Genomic DNA, 26,662 nt, shown 5'->3' with positions numbered 1-26,662 from the left:
GCCCGGGGAGGACCTGTTGCTGCGGCGGCTGGCCGCGTCCTGGCGGTCCCGCTCGGCCGCGGCGGGGCTTGGGAGGGCTTCGAGTGGCGATGGAGAGCCATTGCCTTGGCAACTGCCGGCTGCGCTCGCCCACGCCGGCGTGCCGGGCGGAGGGCGGCCCGAGGCCGCTGCCCTATCGATCCCCGTCCCCTCGCCGCTCCCGCGGCTTCTCCCCGTCCCGGGCGGCCTCGGCACCCGTTACGCCACGCTCCTCTCCCTGCCGCCGGCGAAGGGAGGGGACCGCCGGCAGCGCCCGCGTCCCCGCGGTGCTCCGCATCCCCGAAAGCAGCCCGAGCGCACGCTCTGCCGGCCGGCAGCTCGCGCGGGGGGAGCCGCCCCGCCGCCCTCCTCGCCTCGCCCCGAGCCCCTTTTTTTGGGTATTTGCGCCTTCGGGAGCGGCCATGTGGCCCGCGCGCACTCGGGTTGTTTTGAATGCAAACTTGACATCGCGGCGAGGGCGGTGGCGAACAACACATGCACAGTAAACAGGCAGACTGTCGTATTGATTAACAGATGAGACCTCTATTATCGATCAACGCTTGGCGAGAAAATTTATCACTTTTAATTTCGCCGCTGCCAAATATTTCTGCCTGCGAGCCAGCCATTACCGAGACAATTTAAAGGCGAAGGAATTCTCTTTTTAATGCATCTCGTGATACCTCCCTCTCTCCCCGTCGCCTTTTCTGCGCACCGTTCTCCGAATCCCAGCCTGACGGTGGGGCGGGGGGCTCGGGGCGGGGGGGAGACGCTGCCTGGACTCCTGGCGACGGGCGGCACGGCACACGGCGGAGCGATGGCCCCCGCCTCGAAGCCTGCTCCGTCACGCTCAGCTCCTCACAACAGATGAATCAAGCCTTGAAATCTAAGAAACGGGTCCGCAGCTTTGTCCCGGCAGCGATGCTTCGGACGTGGCGTGTATCGTTAATCTGGTTTTATCTGCAAGTTCCTTATCTGCTGCTGGGCGTCCTGTTGTTTTCCTCGCCCCAGCTAGCGGCGCACGTTGATAGCGATTTCCTAACAATTCCTCCCGATGCCGCATCTCTCTCCGATAGTCGAAGATACCTCGGGGCTTCTCGCTCAGTCGCGCCCTTTCGGCCGCGTCTCCGACCGGACGCGTCCTCGGGTGCCATCTTCGGGTACCGGCAACGGTGGCTGCCATGGGAAGGGGCAGGAAACCAATTACAGTTAGATCGGTTACAACGTTAATGAAACGCATTGATGTTTAATGATTAAAAAAAAAAAAAAAAAAAACCCAAACCAAAACAACAAATATTTAATTTCTTCCTGGCGAGCAGCTCTTTATTGTGCGTTGTGCTGTTACGAGCAAGGAACCGGGACCGCGGGGTTAAGCGAGGCGGCTGCTTTTCGCGGCCGTGGGGGGGATGCAAAACCTGAACCTCCCCATCGCACAGGTCCGGCGGCCGCAGCGACGTCCCCGGCGCGGTTTGGGCGGGCGTCCCTCCGATAACCCTCCTCTCCCCTTTCTCTCCCCAGCGGGCGCCAAGGCCCTGGTCTGCGATCAGTGCGGCGCCCAGTTCTCGAAGGAAGACGCCCTGGAGACGCACCGGCAGACGCACACCGGTACGTGGCCCTCCTTTTCCCTCCTTCGCTTCGGCCGCGTTTAATATTTAGGCTGCCTTTGCAGCCTTTTGCCCAACGGGGAGCTCGACCCTTGGCGCTTCCCGTTCCGACCTGCCCGGCTCCCTTTCTTGACTTGAACTCGCTGAAGGTAAGTCGGCCGCGTTTTCTGCCGAATTCCGAACGGCAAACGGGTTTGCGCTTGCGTTGAAACCTGCGCGCGGCGTTTGCGAGGGCGGCCTCCCCGCGCGGCTTTTGGCTTGGGATATTTGCTGCAGGCTTATTTTGGTCTGGTTTTGCCGAGCTCGTATCGGCGATGCCGGTGGAAGGAGGAGCACAGCCCGCCTCTGCGGCGGAGCCGAGCGTCCTCGCGGCGCTCGCCGCTCGCCCTCGGTTTCTCAAGCCACGTGCACCAAAAGTCGACCGGCGTGACGGCGCTCGGCCGCCATTTCAGGTTTAAGGGAAGCTTCCCGAGGGATAAATACCCTCGTCGGGAGCGTTCGGATGCTCGGGAGCCCGCGAGCGATGAGTTAGAAATCATTTGGAAATCCCAGCCTATGCCGGTAGTCGTGTTCCCGTTTTTCAAAGCATTTCTGGGGATAATTGCCGTGCGTCCGGAGCTCTGGGGAGGTTTCGTTGCGCTGCCGTGAGGTGCGGGCGTGGGTGCAAGCGTCTGCTGGGCGGTCAGACTGCCAGCGGGTCTGCAGCCCCTCGCAGGAAAGGGTGCTCGGGGCCCTGGGACCGCCGGACCCCGCCGGGCACGGAAAACCTCTTTCCCCTGTGCTCACGCCTGTCTAAAACCCTGACCGGAGCGGTTGCCGTGGCTGAGCCTTCCCTGGCTCGGCAGCTCGGGCAACGAGTTCCGCGTCTCGGCGCCTGCGCTTTGCAGGAGCCAGGTAGCCCCAGCTCCTCTTCCACCAAACCACAGGTACGAGGCGGCAGTTCCCGCAGCGCCGTCGCGTTTATTGCTCAGCGTTAACGTACGCGCGTGGGAAACGACGGCGCGGCGAACGCCAGGTAATTTGTTCCCTCTGCGAGCAAAACGCCGGCCCTTTCCAAACGGCTCTCAGCAGTCGGCTCCTGCCACGTTTCTGCTGTCGCGCTTCCCAGCCCTTCGGCGCAGCGGCCGTCGGGGAGCACAAGGAGCTCTTTATGCATCTCGCAAAGGCCGCCTTGCCCAGGAAGGGTTTGCTACGGGGCACGGGGGAATTCGCGGCCGGGCGGTCCCAGGTGGAGCCTTTCAAACCCCCAAAAACAGGCTGGAGCAGGGAAAAGCGCCCGCTCCTCCCCGCGCTATATTAGGAGCGGCTTAAGCGAGCACAAGCTCGTCTTTCAGTGCTGAAAACCCTGATAAATGCCACGAACGGCCGAGCTTGCGCTCGGAGGTGGCAAGGCGACGCGCGGGCGCTGGGCCGGCGCGGAGAGCCCGGCCGGTTTCACGCCGGGGGCTTGAGGACCGACCGGCGATGCAAAGTGCTGCGTCACCGGGCGGGAATAGCTGCGGCCGTCATCCGAGCCGGGAGCCGCGCCGGTCGAGCACCGGTTCATAAATTGTGAAGTAATTGCCCTCCTTATCCCGAGTGGCGCGGCTGGGGGGCGGACTTTACGAACCACGGTCTTTTTAAAAACCGTGTGTACTGCAGGTTGAGGAGGAGGAGGAGGAGGAGGAGGCTTGCCGTGGGGCAGCCAGCAAAGCCCAGGGACTGGCTCTGCTGCGGGACGAGCCACCCGAGCCCAGGCAGGGCGGGAAAGGCGGCCGGGCAAACAGCGGCTACCTCCCGGTTTCCTTTTATTGCCCGGACCTGCTGAGCGTGCCGGGGCGGTGGGAGGGAGCCCGGCTCCCCTCGGTACCCGCGGCTCCGTAACCCCAGGCGTGACGTCGGGAGCGATGCGGCCGGGCGGCTGTTTAGCGACGCCTGCGCCCGAGCGCGTCCCGCAGACGCAGAGCAGCTGCGCGGTTTTGCCGACGCCCTCGACGCTTCTGCGGGGATTGAAGCCCCTTTGGTTGCCGACACCCGGGGGCTGGACCGCGCCAAAGCTCAAAGGGCGACGGGACGGCGGGGCGCGGCGACCCAGGCGCGGCCGGTTTATCGTCCCCACCTCCAGCTGTAAACACGGGCGGCTCGGTTACGCGGCGGAGAGGGGCTGGGTGGCCAGGGCAGCCGAAATGAATCGCTTCCTCTCCTCGGGTGGCACGCAGAGAGCCCTGCCCGGGCACGGAAAGCATCCCTCCCCTGCCGTCGCTATAATTAACCCCGTTCCCAAATAACGGCATCTCCCAGGATGGATTTTTTGGGGGCGTCCTCCCTTCACCCTTAGCGGCGGGTTGGTTGGCGAAAGACCTTCCGACCCTCCAGGCAGAAAAGCAGCCCTTTTCGGTAGGTGCGCGGGGAGATTCCTTCGAGGATGCGTCCAAGAGCGAGCAGGGCGTTCCTGGTGCAGGCTGACCAAACGTACCCGCTTTGCTCAAAACCACGGTGTTTGGGGAGGACGCGGACCTGTCTGCAAACGCCGGCCGCCTGTCCGGGTGACCTACGGCTTGAGAGCTTTTCTGCAACGGGTGGCCAGGATAAAGGGTTCTCGGGGTTTCTTTTCAGCATACGAGGCTGTTTCTCGGGTGAACGGTCGGGATCCAGGACCCCCCTTTTATCTCGCTTATTTTTTTTCCCGTTGCCCTCGCTGCCCCTCCGAACGACAGTGCAAAACGCGAAGCCAGCCCGGCGTATGCGTGCTGCACCAAACGCCGCCCGCCTCCTGCGGCGGCAAGCCTACGCCCTGCTTTCTGATGCAACCGAAAAAAGAATAATAAATACGAAGAAAATAGTTTGTGGTTGTAAGCACAGAGCTGGCCGTGTGCTGCGTACAGCCCGCTCACCCGGGGCTCAGACGCCCTCTCCGGGCGTTCGCTGTCCTTGGCCCCCGGCCCGCGGCCGTAGGAAAAGCGGCAACCGGTTTGGCTCATCTTCCAGCAGCGCGAGCTCGGTGCCACGCCGGAGGCAGCGCATGGAAAATTCCTTACCCTTCTCGTCAAACGTAGAGGAAAAACCGGAACGCGTCGAGAAGACAGCCCGAGGAGCCCCAGCGAGCGCCCGTGGGGCTCGGGATGCTGGCAGGGCCGGTGTTTGTGCTAACGGGGTTCGGGCTGGCCGCCGGCTCCTATAAATAGCAGAGGTGACTCGTCTAGAGTTCCCTCCCGCGTGCCAAGGCAATTAACGCGCGCGAGCGGGTACGCGCTGGGCGGCCGGCGTCAGCCAGCGGGCCGGCACGGAATTACTCCCGACCCAATTTCACGTGGGCGCGCTCGACGCCTAATAGAGAGCGTGTTTTCTTTGGCGCGGCGCCGGCTCTTCGGTTCGTGGGGTCGGCGTGCCCCCGGCCGCTCCGCGGAGGATGCGCGGGAGCCTTCGCCCCCCCCTGCCCGCAGCCCTCGCGTCCCCCGGCTGGCGATGCCGGCACCGGGACGCGAGGAGCAGAGGGAGAGTTAAAAAACCGGCGTGTAACTGAAAATTGAAAAGCTATAAATCTCCCCCCTCTTTTTTTTTTTCTTTTTTTTTTTTTTTCCTCTTTTTTTTTTTTGCTGGGATGTTGGTAGCGTTTTGATTTAATAGTTGGCCAAACACAAGGGTCTATTTTATTCAGAGTTTACAGGCCTCAGGGCTGTTATTCCTCCAAATTTAATAGCATTGAAATTGCAGGGTTGGCGATAATTTGCCTATCACTTTCTGCTCTCCCATTGATGTTTATTGTCAGCGGGATGGAATCTCAATCCGATTCACTTAGATAACATGTCTGTTAAACATTTAGATAATTGTGCCATCATTAACTTGTCACATTATTTTAGAGATTCAAAACAGTCGTGCGGTATAAGCGGAGGTACAAAGGGAGAAAAATCCGGCGCGCGCGAGCGGGAACCCGGGAGCGGAGGTGTTGGTGCCGGTGGGGTGCCCGGCGCTGGGCCCGATGGAAAGCGTCGCCCGGCGGCTGCTGGGGAAGCTCAGCCTTCCCCTCTCTCTTTGCAGGGCTTGAACCGCTCTTTTCCCCCAAAAAACGTCTGCTCCTGGTCCAAACGCACGCTGAGGTACGCGGTGATTTTTTTAAATTTTTTTTTTTATTTTAAACGCCGGAGCGCTCGGCATGGTTCTGCTAGCGAGCATCCCAGGAACCCCGTTAGTGGCTTGGGTTGGCGAGGGGGATGCGGGGGGGGCCGCAGCGGAGCTGCGCGGTCCCACGGGCACGCGCCGGCTCCCTCCGTTCTTGGCAAATTTACATTTAGTCCAAGTAACGGCGTATTTGTCGTAGCTCCTTCCTTTTGCTTCGCTTTCTCTGCCTCGGAGCGGTACCGCCCTAAAAAATACCGGCGACGTTACGGGTGCACGTTGCACGACTTCTGTCGGCGTTGGAAACGACGGATTTTGAGCGAGCGGACCGTAAGGTGCGAGTCGGGCGATATCAGCCGTAGCTTACGTCGAAACGTAAACGGCGGTTGCCTTAGGCTCCGCGTGGCGCCGCGAGCCGTGGCCGGGCCGGCTCTCTGCCGGGATGCCCCTCTGACTCCGCCGGCAGCTGGGGGTGGCCTTGGCGGTGGCGCTTGCCACCAGCAGCCGTCTGCAGCGTCCCTGCTCCGGCAGCAGGCGACTTGGGCTCGGGAGGTGCGATTCTTCACCCCTCTCGGTGCACCCTCTCCCCTGGCTCGACGGGAGCGGTGCCCGGCCGCGAGCAGCCGGCACGCTTCCTTACCGAAACCAACCCGACGTCTTCCTGGGCTGCCCGTGACTTTCTATTACCGTTTCACAGGACTCCTGAGGGTTTTCAGAGAGCAGCTCGATGAGGCTTCTGGGGGAAATACTGCCGGATAGCGTTTTTCTCCATAGCTTGAGATAACGCACTGTAGTATTAAGTACGCTTAGAGGTAATTATCCCTCCCGCGCTCGCCTCGGTGGCGCGGTCCCGGCTGGGGGAGGGATGGTGATGCCCAGACGATGCTTTGCGGTTTTCCCGTCGGATGCCAGCGTGGATTTTGGACGCTCGGGTACGGAAGCGCTGCGAAAGCCCCTGCGCGCGCTGCTCCGGCGTGCCGCCGGCCCCTAGCGCTTCCGACGGAGGCTGCGAGCAGCGGACGCGGGGCCGAGACGGGCTTTGGTTCGGGCGCAAGGATCACGGCTCCTATAGAGGAGGCAGGAGCGCCTCGTGATGCACCGGAATGGAGAAAGTGGGTTCAAACCGTGACTCCTGAGCTTAGGAAACAAACCTGGTTAACCGTTGCACACGGAGCGTGCCGAGACGACGTTCCCGGCGCCTTCAAACGCTGGCAGTGCCCAGCGGGAATCCTCGACCGAGGGGGGAAAATGGGATTTAGGGCCGGGGGAGTTGCTACCGGAGGCAGCTCCGGGGCTTCGCGGCTTCGGTAGCAACAGAAAACGTGAAACGCCGATGGCGAAGGTGCTTTCGTGGCTGCTGCGACGTTTTTGGGTACAGGCGTCCGACTGGAGCCAAACGTGCCGCGCGCAGGCGCAGCGTCTTTGGTGCAGCGTCGCCTGTAAATGTATTTATAAGAACCTTGGAAAAAATACCCTGTGCCTAATTTTGGCCGCTCGACAGGGAGCGGGACTCGCTCGTGCCAACCTTCGGCTGTGGCAGAAGGAAACGAAAACGATGAGCCAAGGAAGGGCGCAACTGAGCGACGCGAACGCATCCTTGAGTTTTTTAAATACTCTCGCGGCCAAGTTTATTTGCAAAAAGGACTGACAACAGTGCAAGCGGAGGGAAGGACGAGCACGCGGGTTCAGCTGGAGCCCGTCGCCTCTCCTGTGCTTCCCGGCTCGTGGCCCAGGTGCTCTTCCCACGCCAGCCGGCGTCTCCAAAGGGAAGCGTTTTCCGCAGACGTTTATTTCTGTAAAAACGAGGGCTGGGACAGCCACGCTTCCCATCGGAAGCCTCCGTCATTCAGGAGCGTAATTCACCGTGCGAGCGGCTGTGCCGCGTCCTCCGGCTTGCCCCCCGCCACCTCCGAGCGTGGCGCGAGGCCACGGCGCGCCGGGAGCTGGCCGGCAAGCGCGCGGAGCGGGGTCGGCGGCGGCGGCCGGGCGGTGCGCGCCGCCGGCCCCGGCTTCTGCGGGGTCCGGGGGCGGCGGGTCCTGGGGGGCACGGCACAGAGCCCCTTTGTCTGACAGTAATGTCCTGTGACAGCGCTTGAAATCCGAGTCCGGGCGCGCATTCCTGAAACCGGGAATCTCCCTGCCTCCCAAAGCACGGCCGCTTTTTCCCCTTTTACAGCAACCGTCGCCCGCGCTTCAAGGTGGGCTCACGCGACGAGGTCGGGCTTCGTGCGAGCGGCCGTAGCTGCCGAAAAGAAGCCGGGAGATGGAAACCGCGCGTCTGCGTCCGAAAGCAGCGGCCAATGGTCGGCCTTTAATTTTCCTGTGCAAATACTATTTAAAGCGCGATGAGAAAAGCCCTCTCGCTAAGCTACGGAGAAATCTTTCTTGTCCTTTAATTCTAGATGAAGGGGATTAGTGTGAACATATTTAACCTCTGACCCGCGGACAAAAGCATTATCAAATTTAGTTGCCGAGTGGCTCCCCATTTAACCGAACCGGTGCAGTATCTCAGCAATTTTTTTTTTTTCCCTCCCTCCCTTGAAAGCTTTAGCATCCATTGTTGCCCCGGCGCACGGGGGACTGGCAGCCCTCCTCCGCTCGGAGCCGAGGTGCTGGCCGGAGCCCCGTAAGGGAAACCAGCGTCGTACACTGGCCGCCAGCACCCGCGGAGGTTTCGAAAAGCAGGCGAACCCCCCAAAAGAGCGGAGCTTCCGTAGCTCGGGCTGGTTTTCGCCTGGTTTCGTCGCGCCCGCCCGCCGTGGCTGGGAGGACGCTCGGCCATCGCTCCGGAGCGCGAAGGCGCCGCTCGTGCCCCTTCGCTCCGGAGCAGCGCTCCCGGCGCGCTCGGGGACGCTCGGCGCTGCCGCGCCGGGGCTTTCTCACAGAGGGATGAAACGCGGGCGAGGAGGCGGCCGGGGTCCCCTGGTCCGGCGGAGGAATGCCGAGAGGGGCCTCCCGTCAGGAGCCGGTGTCCGTTTACAGTGCATCTCTCATAAACCCGGCGGCGGGGGCGAGGGCAGGGGGACCGGCCCTCCTGGTATGTGATTGATTATCTGGTATTTATGCCATTGAGGACTTTTCAGCGGCTCGGGGTCAGGGGGTCATCTCATGTGTCTTGCTGCAAATCCGCTTCCTTTTGTACAGTGCGGGCTGGGTGAGCAGACACACAAAAACAGCTTTTTCTTTTCCTTGGGAAAAAGGGGAGGGGGGCGGGCTGGTGTCAATGAATTTTTTTTTTCAGCCTTTCCTGAATAGTGTCCTTTTTAATTCCAAAGAACTTTTAATTAAAAGTAGCAGGAAAGTTCATCTCGACAAGGTTTAACTTACCTTAGCAGTTACTTTTGTCCCCCGGCATTCGCGTCTCCCCGCTTTACAAAAAAACCCGCCAGAAACGGGGGAGAGGCCGCTCTCGGTCCCGTTTTGCGTCTCCCCGCGTTTACCGAGAGGGCCTTTTGGTCTTTTATCTTTTTTTTTTTAACGATGGGGGTGCAGGAATAATGAGCGGCCGCCGCGAATCCCGGCTTTGTGCCTCGTGGCAGCCGGTCGCTCCGCCGGCCGTGCTTGGCGGGGGACGGCCGCCCGCACCACCAAAAGGGTCGTTTCATCGGCTGCGACGCGAACCGGGGCTCCCCGGCGTCTCCTCGGGGCCGGAGGATGCCGGAGTGGCACCACCCGGGGCGGGTGACGGGCGGGCGCTGCTCTGTGCCGGGTGGGGTGATGGCGGTGGCGGTGATGATGGCGGTGGCGGTGATGATGGCGGTGGCGACGATGATGGCGGCGGCGATGATGCTGATGGTGGTCTCCCGTGGGGTGGGATGCCGCAGCCCCGTCGGCGAGCGCAGGGGCACCGCGGCGGGCAGGACCTGACGCTGCTGGCCAGGGACGTCGTCTGCTGTGCCCTAAAACCCTCCTGGCGGGGAAAAGCGCGTGCCCGCCGTGGTGTGCCGGTTGGAAAACACTCGTGGGGGAGATTGTTTGGCCAAGAAGAGACGGGGAGCGGCTCTCGGTGGACCAGAAACGCTGGCGAGGGCTTCGTCCCCTCGCCCGAGCTCTTTGTTTGACGACGGAGCGAGCAGTTTCTAACACATTAGTTTAACCATCACTGGGAAAGCAACGGGGAAAAATATGTTAGGTTTTCGACAGAAAGTCAAATTATTTTTTCAGCTGGTTTCACTCCAAATTCCGACTGGGAAGAGGAAATCTGGGAAGCCGTCGTCGTGACGACGAGCGAGCGAGTAGCTGACAGCTTCCCTTCTGATGCGGTGGCCAGAAACGCCGCCACAATTTGCCTCGATTGCCCGGGGGAAGCGGGCGTCCTCGGGAAGGGCAGGGACGGACGCGGGGTTCTCCGGGATGGAGAGCGCTGGGACAGGCTTAGGGGAGGGCAGCGCCGGGGGGAGATGCTGCGCAAGGATGCCCAGATCCCCAGCGGATTCGCCTGTTCTGGTCGCGCGAGGTTTGTTTTGCCGGGGCAGCTTTTCCTCCCTACCTCGAGGAGCTGAATACTGCTTTTTGCCAAGGACGACGGGGCGCAAGGGGGTGTAGACGCACGAGGCGCGTGCGCGGGCTCGGTTCGGCAGCGCCGGCATCCCCGCCGCGGGCGAAGGGAGGTGGGTGCCCCCCCCAGCATCGTCCCCTCCTGCCAGCAAGGCGCCGGCTCCGGGGCACGCTCGCTTGCTCGCTGCAGAGGAAAACCGCATCCCCCTGCTCCGGCATGCTTTTTGCCTTCCCAGGAGAAGTTTCCTCCGGCTCCGAGCTTGCCGTCTTTCACGCCTGCGTTAAGGCTGAATTACCGCCGCCGGCTCCTTCGGGGATCTAAACCGAGACCTGTTTGCAAGGGCGCGATATCGCCCGGCTCGGCCGCGTGGGCACACGGGGCTCGACGGCGGCGTTCGTCCCCCCGGCCGACGTGCAGAGAGGCCTTTTGTCACGGCCTCCGTCTCCCGTGGGCTTTGTTCGGCAGCGGCAGGACGCGAACGCCGCCGCCTCGCACCCTCCCGTCCGGGCTCCCCGGAGCGGGTTATCGCGCTCCTGGTGCGACAGGGCTTCCCGTGACCGCGAGCGCGCTGGTACCGAAATGCCTGAAAAGGGAAGGTTGTCCCCGTCGATGCGCTGCGGTTTTGGCCGCCTGAGCGTTTTCGATATATATTGATATATTTTGATCGCTATTCAGTACAAGGAAAAGGCTGCGGGGATTTCGCCTCGTGCGAGGAGGGCGTGCCTCCGGCTTCGGCCAGGAGGCTTTAGGGTTTGTAAACGTCTTCAAACAACCGTTTGGCCTAAAAGAATGGAAATTAGGCTCGAAAGCGCAGCGCACCGTAGGCGCGAAGCCTCCGCGGCGCGTTCCCGGGCTCGCGTGGTGCCGGGAGCTCGGGAAGCTCTCGCCTCCCCCAGCCGAGGGGTGGAAATGCAGGAAAGCGGGATTGGCCCCGAAAAAGGTCATCGGATTTTCGTTTCCGAACGCGAGGTTTGCACGACGCTCGGTTTCTTCGGGAGGAAAACCCGCTCGGGCTCTGTCGGCGCAGCTTTGGGGGCTTTGGGCGCAGCTTTGGGCACGCCGAGCGTGCCCCGTCCTCCCAAAGCCTGGGGACCGCGCTCGGGGAGGGCCGGGTGCCGCAGCAGCCGCGGAGCGGCGGCAGCTCTTCCCACGTGCTGGGGAGAAGGGGCCGGGCAGGGGGTGCCCGGGGGATGGCTCGTCCCCGGGGCTGGTGACGGGGGCACGCCCGGACCGGCGCTGTCCCCGCGGAGCATCCCTCGCAGGCAAGGAGCCGCCCGCGTCCCTTGGTTTGCGGGCAGGTCCCCGTGCGGGGGCTCAGCATCCTGCCCTGGAGACGGGGGCACGCCGCCGCGGTCCTCCTCGTCCGCCGATCCTCCCCCCCCAAAAAAAAATGCGCGCCTCGATTAACGCCCGGTTTGGACCCGCGGGCTGCCCGGCAGCGCCTCGCCAGCGCGGGTCCAGCTGCCGCCGTGATTGACGCAAAGCCAGTCTATAAATAAAGTCTTTCTCTCCTCTCATAAAGACTTTGCGGTTTAGTTTGCTTTCAAGGTCAAGATCAGACCTTTCTAAATAAACACATATCAAAGGATCATTAGCGGAGCAGCACTGTTAAATTGAGATATTAACTTCTGTCAGCCGCGCGTTTCCTTTTTGTTCTGTAACTCGCGACTGCGGCGGGTTTTTATTATTTTGGCCCTAGGCGGTAGCATCTGGCTTCTGTAGAGACTGTAAAAATTAAAAAGCAACACAAATCATTGCGAGAGAAAAGCAGTAAATTCAATGATAAGAATTTAAAATTAAAATGTTTCGGCGCTTTTATATTCCGCGAAACATGAAATGAATGAGTTGTGTGCCTGTTGCCATAAAGCCGCCGCCGCTAATAGTCGCCGGGCTCTTTCCCTCCCCGCTCGCGCTCCCTCCCGATCTTTCTCGCCTGAGCAATCGCAGAAACGCGCAACGAAGGCAGACGACGACGATGACAGCGAGGGAGGCGGAGGGCGGCGGGGAAGGGGCGAGGTGCCGCCGATGGGACCGGGGGGAGCAAAGGGCCCCCCGAAAGGGAGGCGAGGAGGGGATGCGCTCGTCCCGCCGCGCTCCAAGGGAGACGGAGAGGTCGAGCGGGGAGGGTGTGACTAATGCGCCGGGTCACTGGGACGCGGGACCGCATTGTCCCCCGGGTCCAGATGGCCCCCGGAATAAATCACCCCCGGCGGGCGCGGGCTGCCCGTGCCAGCGCCGCGGCTCGGGGCTTGCCGCCCGTGCCCGGGTTGCTGCGGGCGCCCGGACTTGCAGCGTCCTCGGCGCGCACCCCGAAAAACGAAGCCTGTGGGCGTGGGGGTGCGCGGCCCTGCGCTCGCAAGGTGAACGTTGTTCACCTGCTCCGAAACGCTTGAGTTTTTCTAGGCGTTGGTAGAAAGGTGAGCGGGTGCCGAGGCGGGGAGGGGGCACGCCCGGCCTTCCCGCTGCGGCCGGGGCGGCCGCATCCAGCCGCCCCCGGAGGAAAACCAGCGGCAGAAGAGCAGGCGGCGCCGGCTGCTCTCTAAGAATTAATTTCCCGTAGTTGGTTAAAGTTGGGAAGAAAGCCGCGCTGTCTCCAAGTAAATAATAATAATAATCAAACAAATGCCCCCTTGGGAGAATTTGCCTTCCATAAAGATGTTAATTAGCGTGGAAGCCGAGCCGTGGAGTCCGGAGGCAGCCTTTGAAACCGGGATGATTTGGTGACTCCGGCACAAAACGCGCGCGTCTCATGTGTTTATCATCCGGGGTTTTTTCCCCCCTCTCTCTACTTAACCACGATGGCTGTAGGGGCTGTTGGGCTACAACCAAGCGCCGGCACAGCTCACGGGTGCCACCGTCACCCCTCAGTAGCACCCTCGCTCCGGTGCCGCACCGGAGCGGCCGGGGGGTCGTGAAGGGCTGGCCCTGCCGTCCCGGCGTGACGCCCGTAAAAAGCCACGCGTCCGCCTCGGCGCGCGCGGGCGTCACCTGTCCCGACAGCAGCGTTCGGGGAAGGGCCCCTTCGCGCCGCCCCGTGGGTTTGCTTCGGTGCTGCCGCCGAAAACGCCGCTTTGGGTTTCCTAATAATCCCGAAAACAGACACCGAAACTGGGTTAATCTTCTTACCCCGAGCGGCGCGCATCCGCCGCCCTCCCGGGGCAAAACGCAGCCTCGGTGCTGGTGCCGCCGGCCGGCATCCCCAGGCCCGTGCCGGTGCCCACTGCTTCCGCCTGTCCTTCGTCACCCATCCTCCTCCTCGGCTCGGTGCCAGCGGGACGTGCGCGGCGGCCCCAGAGAGCCCTCCGTGGCGAGCTGAGCCCGGCGCCTTAAGTACGTGCTTAATTCCCAGCGGCTCTAGTGGCTCTCGATCCTGTCCTCGGACACGTCGCCCGAGCCGGGGCGGCGCCGGGGCCGTGCGTTGCGTGGGGATGCTCCGGGGGCGGATGGATGCTCCGGCCCCGCGGGCAGGGCTGGAAAGGAGGGCTACCCGCAGCTCTCGGGCTGCCGTCGCCGGTGCTTTCGTCCACTGGCCTCCGCGGCCCCGAGGATGCTAAAACCCCGTCCTGCCCTCACGCTGCTTTTCACGCACGCCAGCAGCCCGCAGCCTCCCCTGCAGCTGCAGCCAGCGGCATTGTCCGGGAGGTGGAGGCTGGTAGGGAGCCCTTGACAGGCTGACAAAAAAACGTCAGACGTCCCTGAAATCTCATCCGGGCAGAGCCAACGGCCCTCGGGCTCCTGCTTTGCAGGGCCAGAACGTTTTGGAACCGTCTGCCTCGGACCCGACGGTAGCGGCGATTTTAGCGGCACAGGCGTCGCGTAAGAGGCTACGTTAAATACGAAGATCGAAGGAGGGGCGAGTCTCGGCGGAGACCCCGAATTTGCAGGACGCGAGTCGAGGGTTTGGAGGCTTCGCGGCGGGCGCGAGAGGCAGCGACGGGCTCTGTCGGCGTCCTCGGATGCGTGCGCCCTCGTGCCTGCTGTAATGCCGGAGCCCTCCCGGCGTGCCCCTCCGCAGCCTTTGAGGAGGGGTTTGTAACGCCGTTGGCGGTCGCCGCAACGGACGGACAGATCCGCCTCATTTTTCGAGTCTCGTAACGCCGCTCGGGGGACAGACGGGGAAAAGATGGCAGCGTTAAGAGGAGGATTCGGGGAGGGGCGGTTTGGTTTGCGCAGCCCGACGTTGGCTCCGCGCGCCCGGGGACCGCCGGAGCCGCGCTGCCGTGGCCGGGGCTCAGCCGGGCGCTTCGCCGGCACGGCGGCGGCGGTCCCCTTCGGTGCCCCCGCGCCTGCTGCCGGAGCGTCCCTGGTCCCCGGGTCGCCCTACAGCCGCCCGCCTCGGGCGCGCGGGCTCGGCGGCGCTGCCGCGGGGGCTGGCAGGGAAGCGGCGGGAGCGCGCAGGCGCGCGCGGGGAAAAACTTGAAGTCAAATGTCTGAAAGTCAGATCCCTTTTTAGTATGAATTTGCTGTATCTCATTCTGAGCACTAATTCCAATTTAATTGCAAGTGGCCTGAAGCCTCTTCAATAGGAGTAACAAATGGTTTGATTTTGTAAACTTCATCAGACTGCATTTTAAATGCGACACACTAGCCCGGCTCGAATGCCAATGAAGCACTGAAGTAGCTCTCTGTTTACTAATTATCCGTTTTTACTTCAAGCCACGCTGGCTGGCTTGTCTGATTAAATCGGATTTGTGGGATAGAGAACAGCTAGCAGAGTTTTCTCTATAGTAAACGAGATTGAAACTATGGGCCGCCTGGCTGCACACTGTAAATTATATTTCCTTTTAAAGGGGACGTGTCGCCTTTCTCCCGCCGGCGCACCTCCCGCATCCTAAGCTCGACGGCGCGGGAGCGCGCCCGGCTCCCCTCCGAAGGCGGACCCGCCCCGCCTCCCTCGCCCGCCGCCACGCGCGTTCGCGTTTTAATTCCTGCCCCCGCGGAGGCGGCGGGCGGGAGCCGGCGCCGCGCTCGACGCCGCGACGCTGCCCTCGCCACGAGCCGGACGGGGGCGGAGGAGCCCCCGAACCTCGCGGGCCGCCTCTCGCTCGTCTTTGCGTCCCCGGCCATCGCGCCCGTTCGGGAGCGAGCCGCCGGGGAGCCGGGACGCGCGTCCCCAGGCTCGCAGCCGTGGGGCTTTTTCTCCCCGGAACGAGCGTCCGTCCCCTCCAAACCGGCTTTCGGGCCGCCCGCTAGGTAACGCCGGCTCGCTCTCCCGAGCAGCCTCCAAAGCCCGACCTGCTCCGGCTGCGGCCGCCGAGCCCCGCGGCAGCCGATAGCCGCCCCGGTCACGGCCGCCGCTGCCAGCAAACGGCGCCGGATCTGGCAGAGACGCGTACGGCCGGGGAAGACGGGCGCAGGCGGCTGCCGACCGCAGCGTAACGGGGCTGCGCTTAAACCTCCCCGGTTGCTAAGACTTTAATTCCGCGAGCTTGACCTACGCCGCCCCCTCCCTCGGTATCTATCTTTGTGCCCGGGGGCTTTTTATATTTTAATTTGCTTTTGAACATCCTGCAAAATTAATGGCGCGCTCGAGGCCATTGTGCGGCGTACAGTAGAGGGAAGGGCCGGCGGCGCCCGCCGAGAGCCGCCGCGTTTCCCGGGGAATGAATTGCTCGCCCGCCTTCGCCCCTTTTAATTGTTGACAGTAAAAAGCGTTTAAATGCCGCTTAATTTGTAATCATCTTCCCGCAAAAAGGGGAGAAACCATTAAAACGTCAGGGAAATGAATAAATCCGTCTCTCGCTGGTTCGGGGCGGCGGCGTTTCTTTATCGGGGGTGATTTTTCTTCCGATGGCTGAGGGCTGGCTCGGGGCTGCTCCAGCTGGGAGCCCGGGGATGCTCTCGGGGTGGGAGCCCGGGGACGCTCTCGCCGCGGCCGGGAGGCCAGCCCCGAGTCCCGGCGTCGCCCGGTGCGGCTCTCCTCGCGGTAAGCCTGGTACCGCCCAAGCCCGGCTGCGGCAGGGACGGCAGCGACCCCGAGCACCCTCTCGTGAGCTTTCCCCTTTCTTCCCGCCCCCTCTCCAAAGGCGGGACGTCGCCGCGCGTGCAGCTTAAAAGCCGAAAACCCTTAACTGGGCGCCCGCAGCGGGACGGCGCCCGGCAGAGCCCCGGCGTGGTGCCGCAGCCCTCGGCTGCTGGAGAGCCGCATCGGCGGAGCCTCGGGGCTGCGAGGCAGCGGTGCTGGCCTCGACCCTCCGCATGCCGCCGCTGGGCTCGACGCCGGGATGCAGGGCCGTCGCCCGCGGCCTCCGCGCCGGCAGCAGCCTTCGCGCCCGCGGACGCTCTGCTCTCGGAGGGCGGCTAGCGCCGGGTGCCTGCGCGAGCTGCGCCAGCGCACATTGGCCTCCCCGTTCGGGCTGTTTGTTTGTTTGTTTACTAACGCGTTACCTAAAAAAAAAACCAAATGAAATTTAAAAATGCCTTTTGCGGGTCCCGGCAAGCAGCGCCGTCCGGCACCGTCGCCGTCCCCGCGGGCCAGCGGGCGCATCCCCCCGGGCGTGCACGAGGCAGCTCGTCCCCAGCGCTGCGGCTGCCAGAGTCGGCCCGGTTTTTTTTCAAGCGGGGGCCAATTAGTTTCACAAATGAGGGCCCTACGGTGCCAGGGAGGATTTGTTACGGCCCCGCGCGCCAGCCCGGCGGCATTGTCCTGCCCTCCGCCCCCGCGGGAGCCCATTGTCCCCGGCCCCAGCGGGGGCTGCTGGCGGCAGATTTATCGGGGCCGGCGTCCCGCCGGCCGGGGCCTCCGCTCCGCAGCTGGCCGCGGCGCTGGGGGCTCAGCCCCGGGGACCTTTGACCCGTCCTGCTGTCACCGCCGGGGCCGCCGAGGGCCGTGGGGCCGCATACCTCTCGGGATTTGCTTCGCACGGCCCGTTCGGGGCTGGCTGTTTTGGGGGTTGGTTTTTTTTTTTTTTTTTTTTTTTGGGTTTTTTTGTCTCTGGAGCGTTTTGTCCGCAGCTGCGTGGGGGGCACGCCAGCCCGCGCCCCCCCGGGATAAATCCCTGCGGAGGGAGAAAGGCAGCTCCCGTGCGGGGCCGCCTCTCTTGCTGCTTTTATTCCCATTTTACGAGGGGTTTTTTGCAGATTGCGGAGCGTTTCGGGGCAGCCGCGGCCACGGCTGGGACTGAGCATCCCTGCTGGCCGCTCCCGCGTCCTTGGAGCCACAGGGCAGAGCCGGCCGCGGAGCGCCGCCGCGCCGCGGCGGACGACGGCACGACGCCGGGGTGGGCGACGGCGCGCACCGAGACGCTCCCTGGCACGCCAGCGCCCAGCCGGTCCCCAGGCTGGAGGCGTGGGGCTGGCCGGGAGGATGCCGGGGAGCATCCTCGGCCGGCACCTGCCCGCACGCCAGGTAGGACCGCGACGCCAACGCCGCCGCCGCCCCGCGGCGCGGTGGTCCCAGCGGGCTCCCCTCCGGCCGCTCCGCCTCGCCGCCGGGTTCCCCTGGGCCGGTTGTGGCGGCGCGGCGAGCGGCCCCCCCGCCCCGGCCGTTCCCAAAGGCAGCGCAGATCCGTTGGTTACCTTGAACATCTTGCTGCTGCTAATGAATTGCTAATACGATTTTCTAGATAATTTTATTTCTGTAGTCCTCACATTTTAACGTCTCCAAAAAGCTAGCATTTATTTGCTTAATCTCCCCGCGTAATACAATTTGCGCTGGCTCCTAGGTTCTGAGCAATCAGCTATGCATAAACGAAAGCAAATTGTTTAATAGCACAAAGGTCTGATATTGTTGTTGACGGTGCATAAGCGTCTGGGGTTGGGTTGTTTCCCTGCCGTTGCTGTTGTCCCCACGCAGCCGGTTTTACGCCCGTGCCCGCGGTCGGCAGGAGGGAGCTTGCGTTCGTGCCGCGGCTCGGCATCGCGCGCAGCGCAGGGCCGGGCGCCTCGCCCCTCGCACCCAGCTCCCCGGGGCGGCTTTGCGGGGTGTTTCCGGGGCCCCCTTTCCCCGGGCGTCGAGGGGTCTGAGCTCGGCGGCTCTCGCAGGCGCGCGGGGATGCGGCCGTCGCCCAGCGGCTGCCTTGCGTTTACCGCCTCCCGTGCGGTAAAAGCCCCCCGCCCGCCCGCCCTCCTCCGGCACTCCCCCTGCGGGGCCAGCGGCGGCAGGGTCGGGGCGGCCAGGGTCCCACCGCCGGGGCCCCGACGACGCCCAGAGTCGCCCGGGTCCCCCCCGCTGCGGGAGCATCGCTGCTGCCGGGCGGGAGCAGGGACCCCCCGAGCGCCAGCGGGACGGGGTGCCGGGCTGCGCTGAGCCGGCTCTCTCCCTCTCTCGCAGGTACGGACATGGCCGTTTTCTGCCTGCTGTGCGGCAAGCGGTTCCAGACGCAGAGCGCCCTGCAGCAGCACATGGAGGTGCACGCCGGGGTGCGCAGCTACATCTGCAGCGAGTGCAACCGCACCTTCCCCAGCCACACCGCGCTCAAGAGGCACCTCCGCTCCCACACAGGTACGACGGCACCGCCGCCGCGATGCTCGCGGCTGGGGCGGCTAGGGCAGGCTTCCTCCCCGTTTGTAAAAAAAAAAAAAGGAAGGGAAAAGAAAGGTGAAATTGTCTTAAAAGCGTCGAGGCGACTGCATTTGTTTGGATTTAAAAAACGAAACGGGGAAAAAAAAAAAAGCCGCGTGTAATAAGTTGATCCGGTATAAGGTGACACGTGACCCTCTCGGGGGATGTGCCATCGTGCCCGCTCCCTCGGCTTACGGGCGGTAGATGCACATAATCAGCCGGTGCTCGGCCCTAATGGGATTAGGGCGACCTGCGCCCCGTGGAGCGGGTGCCGCGGTGCCGCAGCCCACCGGGGCAGGGCTCGGCTGCCGGAGAGCCGGGTGGGAGAGCGGGGCTTGGACCGCCTTAGGCCGAGTCCTCAAAGCGCCCGCGCCGCGTCCTCGGCTCCTCCGCCGGCCTCCCCGGGCACGTCCCCGGGCGGGACCAGGGGATGGCAGGGGGAGAGGTCCCGGCCACGCGGCGAGCGCCGTCGCTCGGGTCCGGCTGCAAACCCCCCCGGTGCAGGAAAAAGCGAACCCCGGGGGGACGAGCGGGGTCGCGCAGGCGGCGTCACGGGAGGGTCGCTCCATCCGGGCTGCGGCCGGCGGCCGCCAGACCCACGTGCGCCCGGGCTCGGGGTCCCGACGTGGGAAACGGGAACCGCGCGCTGATGATAAGCGCGTTAACGCCGAGCGCTGGAGCTATTTATAGCCGGTAATCCGGTGACCTGGGCTGCGGGTCGGGCCGTGCGCGTCCCACCCCAACCTCCGCTGCTTTAGCAGCTCCTGGCTGTGAGAGAACACCGGGGTCACCGGCGCTTTAGGGGAGCTTAGTCGGGCTCCAGGCGTGGTTTCATCCCGCGCGGTGCGGGACGGGCGCGCTCCTCCCGGGGGCCCCGGCTCCCCCGTGCAGGGCTTCTCCTAAAAATCGGGCACGTGGAAACGCCGTCTGCCTCGGGCTGCAGCATCGCTGTCTTTGCCCGTAGGATCGAAAACCGAGGCGATAATTTGGAATTGGGCGCGGGGAGGGGAAACGCAGCTGCCGACAGGCACCGCCTGCCTCGCCTTTGCAGGGGGGGTCCGAAACGCGTCCTGAGCATCCTCCTCCTCCTCCTCCTCCTCCGCCGGTGCCCAGCAGCTGCGGGAGGGGGCGAGGGGCCGCAGGTCTCGGCTGCGGCACACGGGGAGAGAGTAAAATATCATTTTAAAGAGGAAGCGAAAGCGCAGGCATGTGAGTATATAACGAGAAGGACAATTTATGCCCAGGCACGAGTGCAGTTTGACACGGGGATAATGAAAAAACGTAGGTCATTGTGGATGACTTAAGCCTTCACAGCTGAAGAAAATGTATGAAATGCGGGGAACATTACACGCTTGGCAGCTCCGCACATCTGCAGCAGGACAAGTGAAATACAGTTGGCCATTCTTTACCATAAACTGTGCTTGTAGGATATGCGGCACAGAGAAATTGTAATTACAGTGACAAGACAAATCAGTAATATTTAAATATTCATGAACAAGGTCTCGGACGATCAATCTATCTTTATTGTCCTTGCCTTCGCGGCTGTAATAAATAAGTAGCTGGAGCCCTCACCTTTCCTTCAAATCATTCTGCCTTTGGTGCCGAACCGGAGTTCATTTATCAGCCGCCCGGTCTGGAGCGCAGGAGACGCCCGGGGCCGGCTCTGTGCTGGCGATGCCGGGTGAAAAGCCTGGAACGGGTGGCGGGAGTGCCGGGGCGCGGCGCCCTCCGGTCTCCTTACCCGCTCCGCGCGGGGACGTGGGCACCGGCGTGCCGCCCTGGGGCGGCTGGGATGCTCCCTCCCCCGGGACGGCGGCGGCGGCGGGTGCCGGGGGTAAACCCGGGCCGGGGAGCTGGTTTTGGCACGGCGCGGCGGCCGCGGCGGCGGCTCTGACAGGCGCGTGTGCTTGCAGGCGACCACCCCTACGAGTGCGAGTTCTGCGGCAGCTGCTTCCGGGACGAGAGCACGCTGAAGGGCCACAAGCGCATCCACACCGGCGAGAAGCCCTACGAGTGCAACGGCTGCGGCAAGAAGTTCAGCCTCAAGCACCAGCTGGAGACCCACTACCGGGTCCACACAGGTACGTGCTGCGGCGGGGGGGCTCCGGTGAGGCCGGCGGTGCCGGGCCGGTCCCCCGGCGGAGCCGCCGGCCGCCTGGACGGCGAATCGTCGGACGCGCCGGCGCGTAACTATTGTAAATAGAGGATCAATAGCGCGATCGGTTTTGCCGTTCGTTACTCGGTTATCGGCCGCGCCCGCCGCGGCAGCGTCGATGCCGGGCCGTTAGTTACCGCCCGGGGGGCCCGAGCCCCCGCTGAGGCCCCCGTCTCCCTGTCTCCCGCAGGCGAGAAGCCCTTCGAGTGCAAGCTGTGCCACCAGCGCTCCCGGGACTACTCGGCCATGATCAAACACCTTCGGACCCACAACGGCGCTTCCCCCTACCAGTGCACCATTTGCCTGGAGTACTGCCCCAGCCTCTCCGCCATGCAGAAGCACATGAAGGGCCACAAGCCGGAGGAGATCCCCACCGACTGGCGGATAGAGAAGACCTATCTCTACCTCTGCTACGTCTGAGGGAGGAGGCGCAGGGGCGGCGGGGCTGAGTGGCGGAGGACTGGGCAAAAAAAAAACCACCAAACCCGCAGCGTCCACGGCCTTGTTTGTTTTTGGTTCTCGTTCGTTGCTCGTCGCCGGAAGGATCCTGCGGCTCGCGCCGGGGCGGGGGGATGCCCCGGCCCCTTCCCCGGCCCCGGCCGCTCCCCCGCCCCGGCCGCTCGCGCGCCCGCTGCCCCCGCGCCCTCGCTGCGGGGCAGCTCTCGCCCCTCGCGGCCCCCGGGGAACCGGCTCCCCAGCCGGCCCCTCCGTCGCCGCTGCTGCCGGGAAGACCGCGTAGGAACGGCACGCTTCCCCGAGAGCGCGCGCGTGGCCGGCGCTTCGGGAAGGCTTTAATTTCTGGTTTCTTCTATCACCGCCTAGACCCCGCCGGGCACGCCCCGCCGAGGACCCGAGCTCGCGCGTGGGCACGGCTCCGCGTGGGGCTCGGCCCCCGTTTCGGGAGGGTTCCCGCGCTCCCGGGCTGCGGCGTCAGGGGTGGGAGAGCGCCGGCGCCTGGCAAAGCAGCGAGTGCTTCGGCGAGGGCGTCCGCGGGGGGGATCCCGGCCGGAGGAGGGTGTTTGGGGTAGGGAGCCGGGCGCCTCGCGGCGCTGCCCGGGGTCCGGGCGAGCGCGAGGGGCGCCCGGCGGCTGCCGCCCTCCCCCGACCAAAGACCCCTCTACGCGTTTCCCCTTCCTTCCCCGCCTTCCCGGGGGGCGAGGGCAAAGGCCCCCGCGGGGAGGTGCGGCCGGTTTGGCGCTGCGCGGTCAACGCCGGTGCCGGCGTGGGTGCCGCCGGCGCGCGGCATCGCTCCGAACGGGGGGGTCCTCTTCTTCTCTGCTACGCTGGGGCGCCTGGAAGGTGCCGAGCGTGGTTTTTTGCCCAGCCCTCAGCTGCAGGAGCCCGCAAGCGAGGGGTGCCTGGCGGCAGGTGGCTTCGCTCGCCGGTTTTTTTGCTTTTCGTTCGGTTTTTTTGAACTTTCTTTTGGAATATTTCCGCGTTTAGCACATTTTACTTGAAATTACCTCGTTTTTTTGTGACCTCATGAGCTTTTATTGATTTGGGGGGGACGGGGGGCGGCGTGGCCGGGAAGGCGCGAGCCGCGTGCCCGGCGCTGGCGGTGGAGGGGCGGCGCGGCGGCAGCGTCCCTGCCGGCCTCCCGTTGTGCATTATCCTTACCAAAACTGGTATTTTTTGCCCGGCCCCACGGGGCCGGGGGCGTCGGTTCTGAAGCTACCTCTTGTGTTCGTTTTTGTTGTGTTTCTCCTTCGCGGTTGCGGAAGCAGGCTCTGCGGTTTCCATCCCGCGCGGCACTTGCGGCCGCGGCTTTTTTTTTTTTGTCGTTTTGCTGCGTTTGGGTGAAAAGGGGGGGAAAAAAAGAGTAGGGGGGAGCAGGACGGTGTCTGGGTGCGGTCTGAGGGATGCCGACGGCCCCTCTTGCTGGGGGCTGCCGGTCCCGGCGGAGCCCGTCCCGCCTCTCCTGGTGCCGAGCAGGGATGCGGCTGCGGGTGCAGCATCCTCCCTCGCACCCCGCTCCGGCTTTGCACGCGCGCGTGCCCCCGCGTGCGGGACCTTTGCTGCTGCGCGCAGGGTGGGCGCCGCTGTTGTACAATCCGGGATGTGACTGTGGAGAACGGCTTGTTTAATTGTTGTGCCTAAGAGGAAAAAAAAAAAAAAGAAAAAAGAAAAAAAAAGTTTAAAAAAAAAAAAAACCCACCCAGTTCTTTCACACGGAAAGTTGCTGCAATTTCTGGCGCGTGCACGGTAGCTCCCCGCGGTGCACCGGCGCTGCCGGCCACGGGTGCCGCGGTGCCGGGGAGCACAGGGCCGAGCTCATGTGGCTTTTTTTTGCTTTAACCCCCTCCCCTCCCCTCCCGTCCCGCCGCCCCCCTCCCTCCCTTAGTGCCGCAGCCTCCCGGCTGCGCCGGCGTTGGGGTCGGTGTTGGCGCGATGCCGCGGCGCCCCGGGCGCGTGTCCCCGCACCTGTTTGCCGTGGCGCGGCGAGCCGCGGCACCGCCCCCGCCGCCCCTCCATATATATATAAGTATATATATGTGTATCATAGCAGTGAGGACCAAGCGCCCCGCGGGGCCCCGCGGCCCCGGGCTCCCTCTCCCCTGGCTTGTGTCGGTGTCGTGAGCGCCCGCCTGCCCGTCCCGTTGCTCTGTGTTGCCGCTCGTGGTTCGGGTCCGTCGCTGTCCTCGTTCCGTCTACCTCAGCACCTCTCTGAGCCCGGGCGCAGAAGGTGCCCAAGTTCCCCTTTGGTTTTCTCAGAGTATCTATCGGCTCCTATTTTTTGTACGACTTCCTCCCTCTCCCCTCGCCGTTCGCTCCCTTGCGGTTCTGCTTGCGAGTCCTCTCTGTCCTCTAGCCACAGATGCCGTTAGCTAAAGGTTTCCTGAAAAATAAAGAAAAAAGACAAAAAAAAAAAAAAAAAAAAAAACCAGTTGTGGTGTCTCCTAGTTGCAGCTCTCCGCATCTGCCTTCGTCCTGTGTAGATTCAGATGCATTTCTTTGTAAGACTTCAGTGTTTCTGACAGAGGAAAAAAAAAAAGACAAAAAAATAAAAAAGAAGAAGAATATACTGCTGCAGGTTTTTTTCTCTCCATGTGTCACTAAGTGAAGTTCGTGCCTTCTATAGCAAAGAGAATATTTTTTACATCCTACTAACGGTAGATTTTTTTGTAGTGAACATTTTTTGTATTTTTATTTATAAGTCTCATAAGGAAAATAGCAATGTTCAGTTGTATACCTTGAATCTGCAGTTAGAAAACAAAAAAACAACCAATAAAGTTAATTCCGTTGTCTCGGCCTGCCGTCTCCTGTTCCTGTGCCCATGCCTGCTGGGAGGAGGAGGAGGAGGAGGAGGAGGAGGAGGAGGAGGAAGGATGCGCCCCACCGGCTGGGGGCGAGCCGCGGCGGTGAGTTTGGGGGTGGCTGCTCGGCTCCCCTGGGGCTGCAGCGGGGGGTCCCAGCCCTAAACCGGCCCCGCCGGACGGGGGTGCCCCCGGGATGCCGACGTCCCCGCGGACGGGGAGCAGACCCGCGTCCCTCGTCCCGGGACGCCCGCCTTCCCGTCCCACGGCACGCTGCCTGCGCCGCTGCCTGCCTGCCTGCCTGCGCGGCTCACCAGGGAGCTGAGCGAGTTTGCCTCAATGAAAGTGAACTCGTTCATTTAAACCTGACTGCAGAGTAGTCTGGCCCCCCGCTGCGTTAATTATCCTGTAGTTCTCGACTGATTGCTGTACACTAAGCTTAAGCCCTCCTTTATTTATTTACTGACTACATTAACGGCAGCGCCTGCGCTCCTTTTGTGCCGCGGCACACTGTACGGCGTGCCGCGGCAGGGCCGGGCAGGTGCTGCCGGAGTCACCGGGCCGTGCCCGCGCCCCACGGGCGCCGCCCGCCGCCCGCCCGGGCGTTACGATGCGGTTAAACGTTAATTGCGGCGCGGGCGGAGTCACTGGATGCAAAGCATCGCTTATTTTTCCAGGGGTGGGTGACGTGTGCCGGGCTGCCGCACGCGCTGGCGTCGAGGCCGGGCTCGTCCCGTGCCGCGGGGCTTCCCGGCGGGTTTGGGGGGCTGCGAGCCCACCCCGAGGTCCTGGTGGCCATCCCTGCCTCCCAGAGCAGCACAGGCAGCACGTTTGCCCAGACGGCACAGGCTTTGGGCGAACGGGGGAGAACTTTGGTCCCGGTCCAGGCTAGCAGAGGTGGCCCCGCTGCAAGCGACCTGCCGGCTGCAGCACCCCCGGGAGAAGGGGGACGAAGCCCCTCCGCGGCGTTTGGCCTGCTACAAAGGCGCTATTATAATAATGGGGAAATTGTCGTAGGACCGGGCCTTTGTCTGCACACTTGCGCAGCAGCTGGGAGCGATTATGCTGCAACAATGTTCTGTTCCATCAACATTATGTCCTCATTAAACCTTTATTAGTAGATTAGATTCAGATTTATTGATTTTTTTCTTTTTTTTTTAAAGAGGAAAATCCAGGCTCCTCTCGGAGAGATGCCTGGAACTTTTTCCCGCGTGCGGCACTTCCCAAAGCAGCGAGAGGGCAAAGGGAGAACCTGGATCCTTCCTCCGGCACGGGCAGCCTCCTCTTCCGGGGGAAAGGACCGCTGAGCTGCGCGAGGGGGCTAGGTCAGGCGCGGGACGGCTTCCTAGCGCAGGGAAGGACGGAAGGCCGAGCGCCTACGCGGCCGCCGACGTGGTCCGTGGGATGCGGCGGCGCAGGTGAGCATCTCGCCGTGGGTCCCCGAGGGGCATCCGGGGTCCCAGCGGGCAGGAGAGGGATGGCGAGGCTGGCTCGGTGGTCCCGCTGCCCCCCGATCGCGCGGGCTGGGCGGCATCGCGCAGCCGGGTCAATGGGCCCATTGGATTTGTCTGTCGGAGCGTTTGGTGTTACACGAAGGCAGCTCATTCCAGAGGGTGTTAATTGCCCACTGCAGTGATCAGGTCTGTAGCACCATCGATCTCGGCAGGATCAATGGGCTGATTTAGTGTCTCGCGAACTCTTTAACTGGACACCTCATCAATAGGCAGCCACTTACAGACCATCAGCGCATTAGCGCGGGCCGGCGCCGGCAGGAGCCCGCTCCACCCGTCCTCAGCCCCCCTGTCACTCAGCGGGGAGTTTTCCTGCAGGTGACGGCTCCGGGACAGCGAGCGGGGCCCTTGCTCCAGGGCCGGTGGGCTTGGGGGCTGACGTAGGAGAGCCGGGCGCCGTCAGCCCGCCTCTCCCCACCGCCCGCAGCCCGGCCCCACGCAGAGATGCTCCTGGAGCGCAGGATGGGCCCTCCCGTCATCTCCAGCGCTTTCGAGGGTGGTGCCCGCGCCGGTTGCTCAGGTACGTTAACGGCGCGAAGAGCGAGCCGTTACCTTTACAGGGTCTCGGGCGAGCACGGCGGGGCCAGGGACCACCCCGAAAACACCGTCGGTGTTTTTCGTCACAAGCCCCCGACACCCCCAGCTCTGGAACGAGAGTTGGGCGCGTCTGGTCCTTGCGGTTTGGGCTCAACTCCCTGCTCGGGGATGCGGCCAGTGCTTCTTTCCTCTGCTCTTAGCCTGGTGCCTCTGCCCTGGCCGGGGCGGAGAGAGGGAGCGGGGGGGATCGCCCAAAGCTGCGGCGGCAATCGGGCTCTTCCAGCGCCGCCTGCCCGCGCAGCCGGTCCCGTTTGCACCCCGGTTCGTTCGCCGTTGGCTGGCACGGTTCTCTCCCGGTTCCCCGTACCGCTGGGCGGGAGCGGGGGGAACGAAGGCCCGGCGAGCAGGGGCAGCAGCGGAGAAGGGGCCGCAGGCGTGTGGCTTCCCCAGGGCCGCCGGGGTGAGGGGCGGGGACCCCGGGGCGGCGGGG

The 26,662-nt window shown here is 63.6% G+C and overlaps 1 protein-coding gene across 10 annotated transcripts in view; it reads left to right on the top strand.

Annotated features, from left to right (window-relative positions):
- ZBTB16 (zinc finger and BTB domain containing 16) overlaps positions 1 to 21,365 on the top strand; it is an 80,871-nt gene extending 59,506 nt beyond the window's left edge. For 6 of the 10 annotated variants that reach the window (XM_075521021.1, XM_075521015.1, XM_075521018.1 and 3 more), the window contains 5 exons: positions 1,534 to 1,620; positions 9,879 to 9,941; positions 18,485 to 18,655; positions 20,629 to 20,796; positions 21,061 to 21,365. In XM_075521021.1, the coding sequence (XP_075377136.1) occupies positions 1,534 to 1,620; positions 9,879 to 9,941; positions 18,485 to 18,655; positions 20,629 to 20,796; positions 21,061 to 21,319 (748 nt within the window). In that variant the 3' untranslated portion in view covers positions 21,320 to 21,365. The remainder of the gene's footprint in view (positions 1 to 1,533; positions 1,621 to 9,878; positions 9,942 to 18,484; positions 18,656 to 20,628; positions 20,797 to 21,060) is intronic. The other 4 variants (XM_075521023.1, XM_075521020.1, XM_075521025.1 and 1 more) reach the window with 2 other exon arrangements.
- The last annotated feature ends 5,297 nt before the right edge of the window (positions 21,366 to 26,662 follow it).

This window comes from Mycteria americana, chromosome 19 (genome assembly GCF_035582795.1).
Source record: "Mycteria americana isolate JAX WOST 10 ecotype Jacksonville Zoo and Gardens chromosome 19, USCA_MyAme_1.0, whole genome shotgun sequence".
Classification (NCBI taxonomy): domain Eukaryota; kingdom Metazoa; phylum Chordata; class Aves; order Ciconiiformes; family Ciconiidae; genus Mycteria; species Mycteria americana.
Note: the sequence above shows the minus strand (reverse complement) of the source record. Positions and strands in the feature narration are given on the sequence as shown.